This window comes from Felis catus, chromosome C1, assembly GCF_018350175.1.
Source record: "Felis catus isolate Fca126 chromosome C1, F.catus_Fca126_mat1.0, whole genome shotgun sequence".
NCBI classification, from domain to species: Eukaryota; Metazoa; Chordata; class Mammalia; order Carnivora; family Felidae; genus Felis; species Felis catus.
The window spans coordinates 178,707,528-178,729,750 of NC_058375.1; the positions used below are offsets into that span (position 1 = coordinate 178,707,528).

Sequence of the window (22,223 nt, forward strand, 5' to 3'; positions counted from 1 at the left end):
TCATTTTCTGAGTGATTTTTAAAAATTTATTAACGTTTTTTTTTTTGTTAGACCTTTATTTCCAGTATTAAATGAAATTTTTTAATGAAATACTCTCGAGAGGGAGTTTTCTGGATAGCACACACAGCTTTGAATCTCAGAAAATGTAAGAGAAAGTGGAAAAATAGTGGGTTTTTTAATGGCCTGGTATATATTTTTTAGGCATTATTATGTAACACTATCAAACATTGGTAATGCGTTCACAACTCTTTGGAGAACTCTCCATCTCATTCTGTGTGGGATAATTAATAAATTCATTGTTTTATGAAACTAAACATTAACATTATCACCATAAAGGGTATTTGTTAGCATGCATGCTAAGAATAAAAATCTTAGTAAATACCAAAAAAATTAAACTTGCTTTCTAAGATTTATTCATTCTTCTTTGTTATTGGTCGGATGTCTTTGGATTACGTGTTAAAGAATGGCCATGGAAATTAATGTTGTGTAAAAACTCTTACAGGTTTCACAGTGAAGGAGGACCTACCAATCCAATATGGCTAATGCTGACATTCTGTACTAATATTGTCATTTCTAGGGTTATTGAGTGAGATCCCAGAGGGATTCAAAAGTAAGGATAACAAGATTGCTCTGTACTTTACCAGAGCACCAGAATGCCTTAAAGTCATGAAATGCTTCAGGGAGAACAGGCCTCAATGTCACCCAGACTAAATGTATTATATCTAGGAAAAGAGGTAGATTGGACAAGAATTAGTCAGAAATGGCAACTCAGACAAAGGAGAATAACACAGGTCAACAGTGTTAGGTAACCTCTGACCATGGGAGAGGATGTCCTGGCCAAAGGCACTTCCCTATCTCGATCTGAGGGTAGTGGTAGGTATCTTTAGAGTGTAGACATTTGTATCTTAGCTTGTTACCTTAAATATATGAAGAATATATCCTCTATTCAAGCTCACTAAGTGACCTCATCCTGCTGGGCTTCTCAGAGAATTCAAGTCTAAGAAGAGAACGCATTGGTCAGGGGACCTGAGTCCTCCCGGTAATGCTTTCTCATTGCAAATCAACACACAGACATTGAATCTGATTAATTTGAGTTCCCTGCTGAACAACAGCTTACTCCTGGTGTGTTGAAAATTTAGATTTCTAAGTCTACAGGTCCAAGAGCTTTTATACCGAATTTAGTCAATATCCGATTCCTGCCCTGTCCTGTCCCAGTTGCCCACCTCCACTGAATCACCATGTCCACAATGTGCTGCTGGTTTTGGTTCTCCATCTTTGACTAAGCCTATCCTTTTGTCCCTAGTTTCCATCAACTTCCCAAAGCTCACCAGAAACTGTGCTCCATAATCAGCAAATTCCTCACCCCACATCTTCAGAAGTTTCACTGAAATTCTCATCTCCCTTCTTGCATCCTGAAGTACTAGGTTTCTCCTAGAATACCACATGCCTTTAGTCTTCTCACAAGGTGGCCATTTTCTCTACCCTCTTTTCCCGTGTTTCAGGACTCAGAGGTGGGTGTGGGTGCTAACCTCCCTGGTCCTCATTAGTATTTTCATGTTATTGGACCACCCCACTTCCCTCAAGCCTTATCACTGATTTTCATACATTGTTATGCCTGGAGTTTGGCTCACAAGTTAGATTTCTCTTAATTACATTTGAGTTCAAACCAAAAGTCTGAGCAATTTCCAAATGAACAGCTTAAAGGGAACAAGCTATGACCCATGAAACAAGGAACAGTGTTTAGAAACACAATATTTCCGAGGGATTTTAGCTTCAAAGATATTTAAAAACATTTTTAGTTGATTATATGTGTACACAATCTCAAATCATCAAGATGTGAGAACTGAATTTTCAATGTGCTTGATAATGTGGGTTCATATATGTGAAGCATATCAGACTCATTAACAAAAGCAGCAATCAAAGTGGTCTGGATATTTTGGGGTTTTTTTTTGAAACTGCTTGAATTCTATTTATTAGTTTTATGGAAAACAGCGTGTCTTGAAATTATGCAGAGCATTTGGACATATCCTCGTCTTCTTTAGGTTTCTCACATTCTACCCATATTTATGCCACTTTTCCTAGGAATGGAAATAACAAGCTTGAGGTAAAAGGGTAAATTAAGGTGGAGAACTGTGTCACTTTCACTCGTGGTATCTAGATGTTCACGTTCAACCAGCCTTTCCTCTTTGCCTCCTGTGTTAAACAAAGCAACAAAAGCTAATCGGCAAGGAAATACAACTCTTTTCCTTGATGCTTAGCTTTTGTTGCACGCATTTGTTCTGGCCTTGATGCTCTGACTCTTTAAGGTGTGTGTGTATCTGTGTGTCTGCTGGTTGATGATGTACAAACACTAACTTTTCTCAGTAGAAAGAATGTTTTGCATAACGGGCATAACTTCTTATATATGACATTCCTGTTATTTCTGCTTGATACTTTCCCATCACTATGGTCACCCATTACACAGGCTTCTTTTAAAGAATGAATGTGCAGTTCTTTCATACAAACACCCTGGGATACAAACGACTAACTTTAAAGGTCAGGAAGAAAAGAAATGTAAGCGATATCACGATCTTGCAATTCTGTCAAGCCTTACGTCCTTTTACTGAATTTTTATTTGAATCTCATGTTTTAATAATCGGGTGATCATATTATTTTGAAGCGATCAAACTATATTGTACATAGAATTATGCCTGGAGGCAAACTGAAAAGTTAGCCATGTGAAAATTTAGACATACCAATGTGCTGGAGACTTACAAATGGTAGGTGCTCAATAAATACTTCTTTACAGATGAATTAAAAAGTCTGCCAAAATCTCTTGCGACAAATTATTGTACGACTTGAGTAGGAAAAAAAGAAACCCCTTGTAATTGTATGAGTCCAGAAATGAAAGTATTTGTACAAAAACTCTGAATATATATCATATGGCTGGACCACAGCCCATACAATATGTTATACTGTCCATTAATAAATTTTCAGTTGTCAGACAAAAAGGAAAATAATAACAAATAGCTGGCTTGCTAGTTTCTTGCTAATATATTACATAATGTCTTTTTAATTTCAAACTTTAATTTTCTTTTAGTTTATTTTTTGAGAGAGAGAGCAAGTAGGGGAGAGGTAAAGAGAGGGAGAGAGAGAATCCCAAGCAGGCCCCACACTGTTTGCACAAAGCCCACTGTGGGGCTTGAACTCACACACTGAGCTGACATCAAGCGTCCCAGTGGGATGCTTAACTGACTGAGCCACTCAGGTGCCCCTTATATTCAAACTTTAACCCTAAGGAAGGAGGGTTATTATCTCCATCAAACAGATGAGGAAACTGAGGCTCAGAAAGGTCAATTAATTGGCTCCAGGTTAAATAATCAAAAGCATGGCCAGTATTTAAACTCGGCCCTGATTTTTAGTGGCCTTAACCACTAATCTGCCTGCCACACCTTTATGGAAGAGAAAGGTACATGAGTAACACCTCAAAGTGAACAATTTGTTTCAGAAAGGAGCATTTCAAATCGGAAAAAGAGCACATAAATGATGCAGGATGCATTTATGAACTGGGGCATAAACACAAAGTTTTCCAGAGTCTACCAGGGCCCAAGGCAACTCTTCAGTAGGAAACGTTCATCTGTATTGCAAATACCATTTCTGTGTTTATCTATAACCATGAACATAACATAATATTACAGATGACTGGCTACATGATTTTATGGAGAAAACAATGAAAGCACAGAAGTTCAAGAGAGCAGGAAAAATTGTGAGCTAGAGTTCATAGAAAGCTTTATGAATTTTGCAGCAGTCTAATGTAAATCCCAGAGGGGAAAATACTTGAATTGAGATACTTTCCCTCAGAAATCTTGAGAAAATCTTGACATCTTAATTCATTTCCTGAGCTTAAATATTCTAGGCTAGTCTGGTGGCACTGTAATAGCCTGGGCAAACGTTTTTATTTATTTCACTGTTGATACCAATATTTGTGCTACAAGCTGCTGCCTGCATTTGCTGCTATTTATTTATTTCCTGCAGATCAAATTATTGGCCTAGACATAACATGCTTTCTGGTGAAGTGCTCTTTGTGTTCATGAGCAAACGGAAAAAGCTTCCATTTTAAATGCAGATTTTTTTCCACATGACTGAATTAATTCATGTTATAAATATGATATGTAACCACTTGATATTCATGTCGATATACATACAGTGGAAGAGGAATCGAGGCAAATAGTAGATTAATCAAGCAAGTGCTGTATTCGCATGGGTGGCTGGTCAATGTGTCAAAATACTGTGTCCAGTTCTGGGTCAACCACTTAGGTTTTCTGAGCCACAATTTTATTCCCCCTAGTAGTTGTAACTATGTTTTATTGAATTGACATGAGAGCGAATAAGGTAATGGGAATGGATCTCTGTAAACCTAGAAAGTATCACACACACTTTTTCTATTAATGTAGGATTACTGGGTAGCAAAAACTGTTCTCTTTGGTTTCTCTTGTCTATGTGAGGAAATAGAAAACAGAAGAGTAAAATTTAAAAATCAAAGAAGACAGAGCTTGTAGGATGTTTATGAGATAGAGACAGATTCAAAGAGAGGAGGAACTCTTTGGAGCATTTCACAGCAATGTAGGTATCATGGCGAAACATTTTTGAGTCTGGAACTCTCAAGGAGTTAACCTCTAAGGTGCAGAGGGGGATCCCAAAGTCTCTAAGAATGTTAAGTAGTGACACGTCTCCTCTGGTCCCATACCATTCACGCTTTGCTGGATTCTGGAATTAGTGATGATGGTTTGAACCTTAGCTCTATCGCATACCCTTTTTAGTTAATCTCCCTGAACCTCCATTTCTCACCTGTCAAATGCATATAATATCTCCCTCACATTTCTGTCATCGAGACTGAAGGAGACAATATACGTGAAAAGCCTTTGTAAATTGCCAAGGCTTCTACAGAGAACAAGTTATTACGACAATTCACTTAGACGAGATACCCTTTCAAGATGTCAGTTTCCTCTCAGGGTGAACAAATGAGTCAATGGAATAATAGTAGGACGTATGGAATTTGGTTTAAATGTATACTTCTGGCTTCTTCCTTTCATCTTTTAGACCTGAGCTTAGTATCTAAATTAGACCCAAACTTCATATCTAAAGCATTGCTTAAAGATAAAGGAGAGGTTTCTAAAGAGAAACTTGCCTAAAAAGAATTAATCTTCTCTAAATGTTACAAGAAACGGTGAAAGGCCACAGTGTAATGCACAATAAGAAGACGAATAGACTCCATGCATACCTGTACCTAAACTCAGAGCTGGGAAGACCCTGGCTTCCTCCCAAGACTGGAGATGACTCAGGGTTAACTTTTTCATTAACTGCTAATACAAGCAGGGGAAATTTCTTTTCCCCATATACACATTATAATTTACCATATTCTTTATCTTTACTTGGGCCTTCTGACTCTTCTGTTAATCCAGTTCCCGTCAAATCTGTAGACACACAAGGAAGATAAGCCGAACACATTCTCTCAACAGCCATTTCCCTTAGTATTCTGGGATTTATTTTTTTTTCCAATTTGGAAATATACATAAACATAACTGATTTTTTAATCTGCCCCAGAGAGACTATCATTGAGTTACACGTATTCTAATTCTGTGGTCTAGAATTTATAGGAAATTATTACAAAAAAAAAAAAATCTCCCCAGCCATATGAAAAACCTACAGGCAAATTTCATAAAAATAATTGTTAAAGATATCATCCATTCTATGTTTTCCAGTGATGCCTCGTAAGATCTATGCCAAATATTCTTTTAGAACTTAGCATTAGAGAAATTAGTTGTTTGGTTCCTGACCTGATTATTTATTTATTTTTTATCAGACACTGAAAGCCTAGGCTGCATTTTAGCAGAGACTTAGAATGATGTGTTCACCCTTGTAAAGCCCCGTGGAGTGCAGAGAGCAGGGCCTCTAAATATTTGCTGAATGAACGAATTCATCACATTTCCTCTTTATACACTGGTTGCAAGGAAGCTTAGGGCTAAATGCAGTAACTGTAATAGTCCATGTTGCTGATATATTTATTTTCCTCTACAGTTATGCTTTGTGTTTTCACTTTCTCTTTTAACGATCTCATTGAATATGCTTTAATTGTAAGCCACCACAGATTATTTTGGAAAGTGGTACAAAATGTCATGAAACAAAATTCATTTTATTTTCTAGATGGTAAAAGACAGAACAGTTTAAATTCATGGTTTGTTTTGCTTTTTGCCCATCTTTATGTATATGTGTATATTTTACAAACATAAAACCGAGTAAATTTTCCCTGGAAGATCATGTAGCTAGTTCTTCTGAGGCATGATCAGACTTTCAGATAGAAAAGCAATATAATCAGAAAATATATATGCCAGATGAAGAAAAACACAATAGTTGGGCTTCCTTTTTTTCGTCAAGACATGAGGGAAGTTTTTTTAAAAAGAAAATGTTGCAGATTTCAAGAGGTGTAAAACATTAGCTATTTATAAAATATGCTATTTATAAAAACTTCCAGAAGGAAAGTTTAATATTAACATTTTCAAACAATGGAAACCCTCAAAAGCTCCAGCTCTGTGGAGCTTTTTGTTCTCGGAGACTTTCTGCAAGTAAATAGAAAGACCTAAATCGAAGCCCGAGTCTTAGACTGGTGAAGAAGAATAACACTAAGTGGCCCATTTAGTTTATCAGACAGGGGTCTTGTCACTCTGCCTTGAAACACAGAGCCAAAGCTCTTGATTCAGGACTCACTAACGTCTTGAGTCTCATTAAAAGAGAGAGGGCAGAAGAGAGACCCAAGTCAAGCACAACCAGAAAGCAGTGGTGGCTGGGATGATCTGGCAAATTCTTTGTTTTCCTCATCTCTATTTCAGGTATACGCCTGTGAGGATCTCAGAATTCACAGCTCTGCACAAGTCCAGTCACACTGTAGTCTACCTCTGCTTAGTGTTGTTGGAGGCATGGCTCTCTTAGTTTGCATTTATTTGTTTGCAAATCGGCTCTTGCTGGTCCTTACTGCAGTCTCTTTCTTTTGAATGATATTAAATATGAGACACAAGATATTTATTTTTAGGTTTAGGCTCTCTTTAAATTATATTTTCATTTTTTTAATCAGAAATGCGTGTTCTTGTATTTAAGGTAGGCTCAAAGGGGAAACTACGGTGTGTTGTTAAAGGTTTTTCACATATAGTATTGAGGACATGTAAGAAGAAAATGAGAGTGTGTTAAGACTGGTATTTCCCTTCAGTGGGAGCGTCCATGGATGTTTGTCTAACAGGGGAAGTGACTGTGACATTGAATGAGCTTGTGAACACACAGCAAACTTCTAGGAATGTGAGTCACACAGTGCCCATCTTCCCTCCTTGGGGAGTTTTGAAAATATGAAACAGAAATTAAGAGGACAATGACATACTGAGTCTCTGTTTGGTTCCTTTTATTTTCCCAATGTTTTATCCCCAAATTTATAAAAATGCAAACACTGTTGGGAACCTGGAAATGTTGAGGGACATGGCTATTATTTAAATAATGTCTAACGAGGGGTATACATCGTATTTTAATAAGATTGCCAATGAAAATAAAGACATCTAAATTAAATTCCATGGGAGTTTTAAAGTATGCAATCAATGGTTAATTAGAAACTGCAAGCTTCAATTGACATTATCTTTGTTCCTGTCTTAAATGTGGATTTCAACAAACATGTACTTTTTTTTCAACGTTTTTATTTATTTTTGGGACAGAGAGAGACACAGCATGAACGGGGGAGGGGCAGAGAGAGAGGGAGACACAGAATCAGAAACAGGCTCCAGGCTCCGAGCCATCAGCCCAGAGCCTGACGCGGGGCTCGAACTCACGGACCGCAAGATCGTGACCTGGCTGAAGTCGGACGCTTAACCGACTGCGCCACCCAGGCGCCCCAAACATGTATTTTTAAACATTACTTTTATCTTAAAAATTTTTCGTCGGAAATTATTAAATAAATCTCATGTCAAACTAGAAGACCTTGGACAACATGGAGGGTCTGAATAGTTTCCATTTGCATGGATTTAAAAACACATTCTCTTTCCTTCTCATGTTCAATAAAGTGATAAGATAGGAAATAATGCCAACTGAAAGCATTGACACTGAAGGTCAGAAATTATTTGTTTGAAGCCAAATTCAAATATGAATTTTTTTGGAACAATATTTCAACTCCCAAACTCTTTGAAAATGGGCAAACTGTAAATATGTAATATGAATGACAATGAGAGAGCGGTAGACTCCATTATGATATTTAATGTACAATTTCGGAAACTCACATATATATGCATATTGATGCTAATCAACTTGAAAAGTTCTTTGTTTCAGGGAGAGGCTTGATTTTCCTATGAGTTCAATGATGGATGGTTCAATAGAGAACATTTTCATATAATATTAAATTTTTGAAGATTTTTTTTCCCAAGCGAATTAGTTTGCACAACAGGTATAAAGGTATTTTAAGCACAGTTAGTTACTCTTTATGTGAAAGTGAAATCTTTATGAAATCTTCAAATACTTTAGGCTACAGTAAAATTAAATATGCCAGGTAGCAGCTTATAATACCTTCAAGATATAGCTATTGTTTAGAATAAAATATAGAATTTAAATTTGATTTCATTTAATATTTAAAATGTATATTATTAGCTTCAGACCTCGATTTTTCATTATCTTCTATTACTTTTAATATTTTCCTGTGGATCAGCATATTTCAAAGTGCATTCTTGGGAACATTAGTGCTGTAAAAGCGCCCCCAAAACATGTGTTATTTATCAAATAAGTTTGATAAAAGCTATATATTATAAGGGATTATTCATAATCATTTTAGGTGTGATAATAATGAAATGTTATTTAAAAAGTGTTGATCTTTTAGGGTTGCAGGCTAAAGTATTTATGAATAAAATGATGTAATTTCTGGGATTTCTTTCCACATATTTTGAAAATGCTGAAACGGGATGGAGTTTGGGATGGGACCAGGTTACTACATTTGAGCGATGAATACATATCGGTTCATTATACTATCCAGCCTACATTTGTGTGCATTGTGTATGTATTGGAACAAAAATTAAATAAATTACTAATTAAAAAAAGATTCATATCTCTTAAAAATTTTACAGTGCACATAAAGAGCTCTGAAGTGCTCTGGGTAAGAAAGTCATTTGTTTACCTAGGCTCTTCCCAAACTTATTGACCGCAGACAACTTTTTTAAAGGAATACCTGCTAATATCTTAGCTGGACATTTGGGAACACCTATACAATAGTAGAACTAATGTTTTCCATGTATTATCGTTCATGATGATTCTGGGCTTCTAGCACATAAAAGGTTTTACATGTTGAAAATCATTAAAATAAAAATTAAAAATTAAAAAAAAAATTATTTTGTTACTTCCAAATCCGGAGAGGTATGAGGTATCCATAGTATAATATCTGATTACCTTTCTTCAGTTTCATTGAGATTAATTTTGTATATGAATATAACTTCATAAATACTGTTAAAGAAAATGCAATAACTGAAAAAAATTAATGATAATACAGATAGAAGCATTTTCGATTGACTAAATTTAGTCACTACTGTTTGATAGTTAAATGAAAAACTCTTTAAAAAATTAAAAAAAACCTCTACATATCGTTATCATCATCAATAATTTATTTTTATATTTCAATCCAAAATTTTATAAAATTTTATGATCTGCTATTTGCGTGCCGGTCAACTATCTCTCACTCTAGAAACATTACATTAGATAGAAATAGTTCTCAAAATAGCATTCTATAATTGCTAATAAGATGTATGTTTTTATATAAATGCTTGATAATTCTGCAGACGTCAGAAGCTACATTGTAGTTTTAAAGAACTTTATTATTTTGAAAATAGTTTACACCTACCTTTTTAACTTTGCATGAAAGAGAGATCAGCTGTATTATTATCTATAGCTGTCCTTTCTAGTGTTTTTAGAGACTAGCAAAGCTTTTTCTTGTTGACTTTAATGAAAATTCAAGCAAGAACGTTTGCATTCATCACGATATGCTGCCAAAAACTGCATTAATTTCCATTGACGCCCATTAATTTGATAAATGTTTTGTCATTTGTACCGTTTGCACTGTCAAAACAAGTTAGTTATATCTTGCTGACATTTTGACAATTGCTTTAACTCTGGCAAAAAAAAGTATTTTATTTGCTTCAACAAAAATTCACTATTGCCTATTGAAGGTTTGAACTAAGCGAGAGAAGATCAGCACATGTCAGAGTCTTGGAAGATTCAACTAAGGTTCAACAGTAAAAATTATTCTTTCAGAACTCTCTTAAAGAAGCGCTCATATTCTGTAGTAGAAAACATTATAAGTACCTGCATAATCTGTTCTTGCATAATGCCCATCTTCAGATTTAGTAGTTGTAGTTGTGTTATCTGCGTTAAAAAAAAATTAACAATTAAAAGATTGATCAAATGCGTCCTAAACATCTAATGTCAAATTTACATTACTCCTCCGATAGTACCTTCATGACAATTAAGGAAATTTTACCACTATAGTTCTAAGCAACCTGTACACAAAGACAGATTTATGTCAATTTGCTTGAGAGTGAATAGAAGAATGATATCAGCTTTCTGAAGTTTGGGGCAGAGTAGGTTCACAATTACAACTGAGATAAGGTGGATAAAAGAATAACAAGTCAAAAAGCCAGGAAACGTTTGTTTCTGAATAAGAAACAAAATAGAACTTTCTAGTACATTGTGCTTTAAAAAAATGTACTTGAAACACTTCTATTGAAATCAACACATAAAAATGGTGCCATTTGTTTTTAATTTCAAGGCTTGCTAATAAATCCTCAGCCTCTTTGCTAAAAATGACTTTGGCTCTTTTTTCCCTCTGCAACGAGAATGTCTGCTGAATACAGGCTTCTGTGTTTACGGCATTATGAAGACACAGTCCCATTATATAGAAAAAAGATACGGACTGTTGCTGACAGACCCTGAGACTCCTATAATCACCAAAATGCTACAGTAGACTCTGCTATCCATTATAAATCAGAACTGTTTTTCGGAAATGAAATAGCTTGCCTAATAAGGAGTTATCTTCACTCTTCACTTCTACACGAAGACTAAAAACATGCTTTGAAATGAATTTTGGTACGAACATTACCTTGACATCGACCCAACGACATGACTTCAATTTTCTCCTGTTTCTGACATGATGCTTCTTTGATTTGACATGCATTATCATAAGATTTCCCATCAGAAGCACAGAGGGGATTGAAGTTGGTTTGAGAGCAGTCGATGTTGCACACACACCTGTAGGAGAAGAGAAATAAAAATGGGTGAAGGGGCTTAATTGTATGCTGATGGATAGTAACTAGGCTTAGGATGGTGATCACTTTGAAGTGCATACAAATATCAAATTATAATGTTGCACACCAGAACCTTATATAATGTTATACACCAATTTACCTCAATCAAAAACCTGTAACATCAATAATGTTAAGTGCTGGGTTGGCAACATACAAGTTGGCAAAAGTGAATTGTATCCTTCCAGGGAAGTTCCTTCACTTTTCTATCTGAGATGAAAAGAAGCACAGGACTAATTGAAAATAATTCAAAAGATTGAGAAATGGATAAAAAATAATAATAAAAAGGGAATATAATCATCAGTAAATCTTGGCCGCTGGAACTTTTAAAACAGGTACATAAACTTCCATGCTGATGCCTGTAGGATTTGAATAGGTTGAGGTAGCCATGAAAGTCTGCTTTACAATTTCCTCAAATGAGATCTTACCGTGTGACTTCTATTCTCAGGATATTTGAATGGTGAGAGCGTGAAGAAAATGATTCAAAGGACATGTACACGAAAGTAAGCAAGGAGATTATTTGGAATGCAGTCAGGAGTTATATTTTTTCAGCATACATAAGGATGCACATGATGAGAACTAAAACAGGACTCTTTGATGGTCCTTAACGTTTCGGGAGGGAGCAGAAAACCCTTTGAGAACCAAATGAAAGGTACTGCTCTCTCCTCAGAAATATTCATACTCACATAAAACAACATTTTGCATGAAATTTCAGAGTTTTTGTGGGCTCCTTGATGCCTACTCCATGGACTCCTTTCCCAGATATATACGTTTTCTAATTCTTGTTTTAAGTAATAAGTAGAAGTTGATTAGCACTCATGATTTTAATATTTTTCTACAATATGCATTAAAAATGGTGAATTGGTGAGAATTAGGTTGCCTGAATTAGCAGAATTATACATTTTGTTATTTTTTTTAAAGTTTATTTATTTACTTTTGAGAGTCAGAGAGAAAGCACGTGTGTGTGAGCAAGGGAAGGACAGAGAGGGAGGGAGAGAGACAGTCCCAAGCAGGCTCCATGCTATCAATGCAGTGTCCCAATAGCAGCTTGATCCCAAGAATCATGAGATCATGACCTGAGCCGAAATCAAGAGTTGGACGCTCAACCAGCTGAGCCACCCAGGCACCCCAGTATTGGACATTTTATTTATTTATTTATTTATTTATTTATTTATTTAAGCAAACTTCATATGACTTTTCCTATGTTCTTATATTATAATCCTCTGTATTTTACAATCTACTTTGTTACTCAGACTACGTTTTACATGTGTGTAAATATGTCATTGCTTTAGAATATAAACTCGTATTTTAAATTCCTATTAATATTTACATCATTTTTCTAAATAGGTTATATGCTTCTTGAAGTGGTGAAGCACACATTTTACTTCTGTATATCTTACTTAGAGCTGGGCATATAATGATAACAATAATAATCAGCTTACTACATGCTGGGTTCTTAACATGCGTTGCTTTATTTAATCTTTGCAACAGCTATTTTATAGATCCATGATGGAGCAATTATAAGGTCAGAGAGCTAGTAAATTGTGGAACAAGGACCACCCACGGATGTGTTGAAGTAAAATATAGCCCCTTTCCTCTCACCATTGGCTGTATGTTAGACTTTCCCAGAAAACTTGTAAATATACGAATTATCAGCAGGTTTCTGGGCCCCAGTAACTCTGGGGGTGGAGACTACAATTCTGCCTTCTCAGGCAGTCCGCCTGGCACTGGATCCACTTCCTGGGAATCACTGCTTGATCCATGTGTTGATTAAGTGAGAGAGGGTTTGTCTACACACCAGGGCTGCTCACAGTGTAGTCCTTAGACCATCTGTATCAGAACTACCTAGATCTCTGTTAAAAGTGCCGGCAGAAATTGTGCTAATGCACTTAACTTTTTTTTTCTTTTTCTTTTTTCTTTTCTTTCTTTCTTTCTTTTTTTTTTTTTTTTTTTTTTTGTAAGAGAATTGCTTTAGGAACACTTGGTTATTTTTACTTTCACCTGTTCAGGAACAAATAGCTAGGACAGATGGTAACCATCTCCAAATGCTTAAGTCACTGAGGAGTGGAGTCCCTACCTCGGCCGTGATGTTGCTGCTGAGATCACAACATGGGGACCTGGGCTGATTCTTGGCATCTGAAAAATCTGAGATTGGGAGCTGCCTACATGTTCAAAGAACTTTTGGTCCTTTTCACAGTGGATTTGGGAAAGTGATTTTGTAGATCACCCTTGGTCTCCTTAACCGTTTGTGGTAAATACAGAAGGGAGGAGACTGACGTTTCTTTTTTAAAAGTTGGTTCCATTTACCTTCAAACCGGTTTACTGTTGTTGTGTTAGATTCTGGGGATTATCTCCTTGAAAGACACCAAAATAATTATCTGTTACTGGCAGCATAACAGAGAGAAATCATGTTTTGTCATCTATCGAAAGAGCAAATTATATAACAAGGGCTTTGCAGGTATCTTCAAGTTATTTTTTGTGTCTGAATTTATTAAACTTAGAAAACAATGCAGGATTCCGGGACGATAGTCTGAAACTCTATTGGTAGTAGTTAAATTACCCTTGTGTTCCCTGCCCCACCCAATACACTCATCATTCAATAACTGCAAGTTAATAGATAAATAAATGAAATGAATAAATACAGTGACATGACTCTATATTCTTATAGAAGTAATACAAATTGTCATTACTATATTGCCATAAACACAGACATAGGATAGCAAAATAATTTCTTGACAGATATTAAATGTTCTGAGATCAAATAATGACAAAAATAATACTATCTTACTTAATGATAGTCCCTGTCCCATGGGGCGCCTGGGTGGCTCAGTCTGTTAAGGGTCCGACTTCCGCTCAGGTCATGATCTTGTGGTAGTGAGTTCGAGCCCTGCATCGGGCTCTGTGCTGACCGCTCAGAGCCTGGAGCCTGCTTCAGATTCTGTGTCTCCCTCTCTCTCTGCCCCTCCCCTGCTCATGCTCTGTCTCTCTCTCTCTATCTCAAAAAATAAATAAACATTAAAAAAAATGATAGGGCTTGTCCCAGTGCTATATGCTTTATTTTTATTTTATTTATTTATTTTTATTTGTGAGAGAGAGCAAGCATGAGTGGGGAGAGAAGCAGAGGGACAGAGAGAGAGAGAGAGAGAGAGATTCTTAAGCAGGTTATCCATGCTCAGCAAGAGCCCATGACCCTGGGGATCATGCCCTGAGCCAAAATCAAGAGTTAGATGCTCAAATGACTGAGCCCCCCAGGTGCCCCAGTGCTATGTGCTTTATATGCAGCTACCTCTTTCATCTGTCTGTCTCTATGAGGTAGCTACTATTATCTCTATCTTATGGATGAGACAAGTGAAGCTTGGAGACGTCGCATGGCTTGTACAGGGAAGAACCTAGTTTCCAGTATCGACAGTTTGATATCAGAACCTGCACTGTTCTACGTATTGTTCAGTACAATGAAAAACAAAGCAGATCCAAATTCCTACTATTTACTCATTAACAGAATACCTTGGATGTACAGGATGTGAACAAAATAAGATTAGGTCTGCTCTTAGAATATTTATCATGATTTTATGAATTTAAATGACAGTGACTTTTAGTATCTGACTTCCCAAACAAGAGATCCAGACTTTTTAGTATCGTAAGGATGTATCAGTAAACATTCATTTGAAGATACTCTGAACTATTATCTGGTTATTACAACAAGTAACAAGTTGATATGCACTGAATCAGTCTGGCTACAGAAGGCATCAATTGTTTAGACTATTGTACCCTTGGCAAAATTCTATCTAAAGGTGTTTCTACTTTTTATAAAAATACACACGTAGACAGACACACACACACATCTACACAAACATACACTCTAAATGACACTACCGAAATTGTACATTTTAGAACCACATCTTCTCCAAGGCACTGCTTCAAAACTTTTAAGAGCTTGGAGCTTTTGGAAGGTCAGATTCACAGGGTAGAAAGATTTTGTGTGTTGATATGAATAAATGAATTTGTGTATGTGTACGGAGAGTGGACTCTGTGGTGGCATTTACTGCATTGTTGATGTCCCAATTTATTAGTTTATACCTTCACTTTCTACAACTTTCTTAAGGGCAATGTGTATTTTTTACCTTCAGATTTCTGGAAACTGGTGGAGGGCATCATAGCAAGGTCATCGGTAACGATTGTTGAATGACTTACTGAGAGAATGGCAGGATGGACTTGGATGAAGTTAAAGAGAACAGTCATGGGGCGCCTGGGTGGCTCAGTCGGTTAAGCGTCCGACTTCAGCTCAGGTCGTGATCTCGCAGTCTGTGGGTTCGAGCCCCGTGTCAGGCTCTGTGCTGACAGCTCAGAGCCTGGAGCCTGTTTCAGATTCTGTGTCTCCCTCTCTCTGACCCTCCCCCGTTCATGCTCTGTCTCTCTCTGTCTCAAAAGTAAATAAAGGCTAAAAAAAATTAAAAAAAAAAAAGAGAACAGTCATTGTGGAGACATTAACATGTAGGAGAAAGAACCAGTGATAGGTTCATATAAACTCTCACCCAACTCTGGGCTATCTGGCCTTTGAAAAAGGTTACCTACCTCCTTCCTTTAATTCGTGCCCCACAGACAAAGGAGACAGAGCACTAGCCCTTAGGGGCCTCAAAGGCATCAAAGTGCAGTTGAGAAAAGGACGCGTTTCACCAGGCAGGTTACTACTTATATTTTACGGCATTTGGGTGCAAGTTTTTCAGAACCAGGATAATTTAACCATGGTGGTGACTTGTCAGTGTATTGCTGTTTCAAACCATTGAAAAATATAAGGCTCCAATAAACGGGTGACAGAGTTATCATACAGTGTAATGGTGAGACTGCAGGCCACTCTGTGCAGTGGCAGCTTATGTAAATTAATCCAGGGTTTTTCTTTCTACAGAAATGTAAGGCAGATATTTTTAAAAACAGAAACTCTCCTTTCTTCACTGCTTTTGGCAAATAATTGCATTATTATTCATTCTGAGAGGAGTAACTAGTTAATTACAGCGTGTCACAAGTACTTTATGTGAGCCAAGGATTTATAAGGCTGAGGACTGTATGGATGCCTTTAAGTTTTGTGGGGTTTTTTTTTGTATTTTCTTTCCTTTTTTTCTTTTTTCCAACCTATCTCAGTCTTTTGACATTTTGACACTGCGATTACATAGATCTCTTTTCCTCTAGGTTGCAAAGAAAAAGCATCAGCCCTACTTGAAAATAATAATTTTAAGGGTCTCTATGTGGAAATACCACCCTCTGAAATCCTTCAAAGAAAATTAACATTGACTGAAAACCCTAGCTCTCCGAATGGTAAGAAAGAAGAGAAACATCCAATAATTTAAAAAGGCCACCGGAAGGAGTGAAGAACCGAAACTATAGGAAGTAAAAAGTGGCGTCTATGGTGACTCACATGCATTTATAATTATCTCATGAATATTTGGGGGGGGGCTCAAGCCCCCAACATTAATTTAGTTCCTTGTCTCTCTCGAAATGGCTCTTCCAGGGTGTTCTGCAATGAGTTAAATAAACCCTTCCCTTATGTTTCGAAATGCCTCACTGTTGGCCAGAGCATGAGGCTGCAAAACCTGACAGGTAGTAAATCCCTTATTCATGTGTCTGCTTGGGGACTGCCCTCTAATATCACTAGATTTGGGTTCATCTATTAAACATGCCCGTCACTTGTTCCTCTCCCCGGTCCTTGACTCGTCCATTCCAAATTTTGTCCATACAACTTCCCTGATCAGTTTTAAAGTACCCAATTGTACTGCAGTGAGGATGGCTTTCTGGGTTGTTCTGAACCTTGACTGGTTTGTTTCCCTTGTGCCTGTCTGGCTCTGGGGCTATTATGCAGACCCTTCCTGGCCTGGCCAGAAAATGAGGTCAGAGCCACTGTCCATGCTCTCCGTCAGAACTGTAATGGATGAGTTGCATTATATTAATGATAGTGGAAACAGTGTGTACTTTTCATTCAAGACTCTTGTGATACTTTAAGCCCATTTACTCATTAACTCTCATGTCACTCCTCGATTATAATTATTTTATCTGTAAAGAAACTACAATTCAGGAAGGACTGGGTTGTGAGGGAAAAAATGAAGTAAGAGATATGAAAATGCGCTGAAAACAAAAACCCTCTATACAGAGCGTGGAAAAGCACTGACTGCAAGGTAGTGTTGTAAGTCTACTATATTGTTACTCAGGCGATACACGTGAGCTTGGGCCGATAATTTTTGTTTCGTTGCTGTTGTCTGTTTCATTTGTTTTTATTTTGATTTTTATTTTTTTTTAATTTTTTTTTTCAACGTTTATTTATTTTTGGGACAGAGAGAGACAGAGCATGAACGGGGGAGGGGCAGAGAGAGAGGGAGACACAGAATCGGAAACAGGCTCCAGGCTCTGAGCCATCAGCCCAGAGCCTGACGCGGGGCTCGAACTCACGGACCGCGAGATGGTGACCTGGCTGAAGTCGGACGCCCAACCGACTGCGCCACCCAGGCGCCCCTGTTTTTATTTTTAAATTTGAGAAGGGCAGTCTTTCTAGTTTGGAAATCTAGGAGGAAGGAATAAGGCCCTTCTCCAGACAAATTACCAAGGACTACAGTCAGGTTTTCCAAGGGGGACCAGGGTTATCTTGTTTACGGAAAAGCTTAGTTACCATTGAATTGATATATACCTCTTTATAAGGAGGTAAACTATAGGAGTTGGTCTATTAGATGGAAGGTCTTGGGAATACTGAGAAAAAGCCTAGGGCAACAAATAGTCAACGGGTATCTGAATGAAGAAAACCTGAGCTGAGAGACCCTTCCTTGGGGTGGTGTCAGAACTTTCAAAAACAGAATCACATATTGAACAGATGGCACAATTTCTGGATAAAAGACTGATGGCCATGTATTTAAATAATATCAAATACAATAAAGGTAGATGGGGAACGTGACTAGAACCTGGAGTTTCGTATCAGACAGACTTGTGTTTCACTGAGGCTTGATCATGTGCTAGCTGTATGGCATTGAACTAGTTACTTCACCTCCCCGAGCTTGTGACAATGGAGAGACTGATTCAGGATCGTGGGGATTAAATGGAATATGCATGTGCATTGCTTAATAAAGTTTCTGAGAAGCTGTAGTTACCCAGTAAATATTGGTCCTCATTAACTTTTGGCTTAGTGGTTTCCTTCTACTCTTGGATGCAAAGAAAAATCTTCTGTGGAATATTTCAACCTTGGGCTCCCACCCAGAGATTTACACTTAGGAGACCTGATGTGAGGCTGCAGTAACTGAGGGGAGTTGTCAAAAACTCTGCAGGAGATTCCGATGTGCAGATGTGGTGAGCTGCACTTACAGAAAATACTCTTTCTCACCCTCTAAGACTAAGGGATTTTCTAATTTGGCATCTGTATGGTTCACGTGAGAAATTCTGATGCACTGGGTCTGGGGAAGGACTCAGAAAATCCCTTCACTCTTTCTAGAGCAGATAGCTGGCGTCACCTATTGAGCAACCTCAACTATTTTGGCTTCGGTCCCACCCTTGTCTCTTTTCCCTTCATTCCATTAGAAGGAATTTAATATTCTTGTTTCATGTAAATGATTCAAGGACAGGCACTAAAAGGCTTTTCTCCACGCCGTACAGGGGAAACGTTTGTGGTGTCAGGTGACAGGGACAGGTGATTAAATGCATTGACACAAAAACATCATTGGTGGCGCAATCAGCAGAAGTGATTCGCCGAGCAAAACCATGAGAGAGCAATGGGAGAGGATGTGAACCCATGGAGGGCCTCCGTGTGCCAGGCACTTAACTCCAACTTCCACCATGCTCCCAGCTTTAATGTTTCCAAGACTGAGAGGAAAACGTGGAAACTGAACTATCTCCAAAGGTGAGTCAGATTTAACAGAGCTGTGATAGAGCAAATGTGATAGGGAAACGTGCAGGGGCAGACCCTACCAGAGAGCTGGGCAGCTGTAAGCAGATCAATATGATTGGAATGAACTCTTCTCATCCCAAGTAGCAGGATACAAGACTCTAGACAGATTGTGAAGGGGCCCAATTCCATCTAAGGGGTGGCCTTTATCTTCTACTGAAAGCTTTCTGAGCACAGGGTGATGAGAAGGTCACCATGATGGAAGGGGTGTCTTAGGAAGATTACACTTGCAGGGGAGTGCAGGCAGGGGGACTAATCACCAGGCTATTGCTGTAAACTGGGGGGCTAGCAAGGAAAACCTAGGGCAGGGGTGTTGGCTCCAAAGAAGAAAAGGAAGAACCAATGGGGCTTAGTGGCTCCATACTTGAAGCATATTACAGTGAGGTTCTAAGGCACAAATGTCACCAATATGCCCTTCCTGCTCTACCCTTTCCTGCCTTTTTCCTGACCTGTGTTGTGTTCCAAAGAGGAAACTGACCAGAGGAGCAGCCTGGCAGCTGTGTGTGGGACTCAGGAAGGCATGCTTTCCTGGTAGGGAGAGTTTTCTTTCTTTGCTGTCGGGGCAGGGCAAACAGTTCCATCACGATAGCGACATCAGGTAAGCATCCTTACCAGCAGTTGAAGGAGAATGATTCTTTGTAGTCATGTGTACCCTGCCTGGTTCCAGGACTGACTGAAGATGACTGCAACAAAACAGGCAGCAGGTATCTATTAATGCTTGCTGCCTTAGAAAGCAAACAAGGCGCCCTCCAAGCAGCGGGTGGCCGCACGCCCCTCTTCCATATAGACGATATAGGCGAAACGGGGTTTGGCTTGAGATCCGTGTTCACGTATCATGTTTGCATTTTTCCCATGATTATTTTTTCCCTTTTGAAGCAGCTGCATTTACATCTTAAAATAATCAAAGTAAACAATTCTTCTTACTCATATACATTTTTAAAAGTATCTTGAAGCAAAAATCCTTCATTAGCATTATGTGTACGCTCTTGCTCATTAAGCTGGAAAACATATTCCATAACCGAGAGTGACTCTGTGATTGCTAAGAAGTGTGGCTGCTTTGACTAGATGGGCCTTACTACAGAGCAGAATCAAAAGGCGTGAAAACCCCAGAATGAGAAGTTGGAAGTTAAAACAATACAATGCAATTGGCATTTGAATCCCGAGATGTACTAAAAATTCCCTCTTGCTCCTTCCTGTCAGGATCATGTTGCACGTTTTGACACTTCCCTTTCTTGATTCCTACACTCACTTCAGCCAGCTCCACGTTTATATTTTGCAAGCTGGCCCTCTGGTATGCCTTCATCTGACCAAGGACTTTCAGGAGTAAATATATATGAACATCATTACAGTCTAGATTTCCCACGAAACGGCAATTGAAGATCATATCTTTGGATTTCATCCATAAGATATAAAAAAGCAGTAGATGAATTATAGCTCTGCATTGTGATAAAGCTGCTAGTTTGAAAATATTGTCCATTACATTGTTCAGGTGGTTTTCATGATGGTGGTTTCGGGTCCTGGCGGGAATTAATTCCATTCATGATTAAAATTTGTATCAAATGATCTCTCTTATTGCTATATGTCATCCTGTATTTTTTCCTTTATTACTCGTAGGGTCAATGTAATTTAAATTTGCTTTTAGAATGACATAAAATATTTATGATAACATGATCAAAAACTTCATTATTTGAAGTCATAATGAAAAAAATATAATAAAAATATTCATAGGGAATAGGACCCTAAGAAGGGAAAGTGGGAAATAGGAACGAGGATGTTCTAACTTTATCTATAATGTTATGGTTCTTAAGAAATGATCAAAGGCAAATATGGTTAAATGTTTGTTTTGTTAAAAGTAGGTGGTGGATGTCCATATGTTACATTATTTTTTATAGTTTCAAAATATAACTAAAAATAAGAATATTAGATCAGACATTTTGCTGAAAATGATGAAATTACCAAACTTGGTACGTATTTTTTGCATTGGTTCGATCCAGTTAATTTATTTCTAAATCGTTTAAACAAAATTAAATATATATTCATATGTGTGTGTGTCTGTGTGTGTGTGTGTGTGTGTGTGTGTGTGTGTGTGTGTGTGTATGTGTGTGTGGAGACATCCCAGTGGAATAAAACAACATTTCTTTGTGAATAACTAAGATTGATCTTATGTGTGTATAAAAATGAATCTCAAGCAGAGTTTATTATACGAAGGGACTCATCTCTGTGTTTCTTCCTCCCTCCTCATCTTACTTGTTCGCCCACTGAAATGTTAAACTCGTGAACACATGGTGGCATTTTAGTTAACAGGCCCAAGCCAGCATTCTTCATTGACTTCCTGCCGGTGAGTTTTGATTGCTCTGAAACAGGGCTGTATGGCAGTGCTGTCGGCCAGGAATAGTCATGAGCTATTCTGAAACCCTTGGGATGAAGGACTTTAAGTAGAAATGTTTTAGCATTTTGCCTTGAAATAAGAATACTTTAGGGCGCCTGGGTGGCTCAGTTAGTTAAGCATCTGACTCTTTATTTCAGCTCAGGTTCCCATCTCGTGGTTTGTGAGATCGAGCCTTGCATCGGGCTCGGTGTTGACATCGCGGAGCTTGCTTGGGATTCTCTGTCTCCCTCTCTCTCTGCTCAAAAATAGGTAAATAAACATTTTAAAAAAGGAATACTTTAATTTATCAAAAATATTAAGCTTAAAAGGTAAGAAGGGAAAGGTTGTGTGACTGCCACCCTGCTGCAAACTCTCGAGGAAGGTCCTGTTGTTGAAGGTGTCGGGAAGGTTGCCACTATTACTGCCGTCCTTTTATTTTTTCTATTTTGTCCTCTCTTAGGCGCATTCATTTTCATTTATCACAGATCTCATTTAGTTCATTCTAATCCCATCAGTGTAGTTGAGCACGTACTTGGTGCTAGGTACTGGGCTAAACATCAGAGACATCAAGATGGCTCGTGGGATGCCGACTGGAGGC

The 22,223-nt window shown here is 37.8% G+C and overlaps 1 protein-coding gene across 4 annotated transcripts in view; it reads right to left on the minus strand.

The window, feature by feature from the left end:
- TMEFF2 (transmembrane protein with EGF like and two follistatin like domains 2) overlaps positions 1-22,223 on the minus strand; it is a 232,809-nt gene that overhangs the window by 40,227 nt on the left and 170,359 nt on the right. For 3 of the 4 annotated variants that reach the window (XM_045034167.1, XM_006935444.4, XM_045034166.1), the window contains exons 6-8: positions 11,144-11,292; positions 10,351-10,410; positions 5,394-5,453 (exon numbers count right to left, since the gene is read on the minus strand). In XM_045034167.1, the coding sequence (XP_044890102.1) occupies positions 5,394-5,453; positions 10,351-10,410; positions 11,144-11,292 (269 nt within the window). The remainder of the gene's footprint in view (positions 1-5,393; positions 5,454-10,350; positions 10,411-11,143; positions 11,293-22,223) is intronic. The other variant, XM_003990984.5, reaches the window with a different exon arrangement.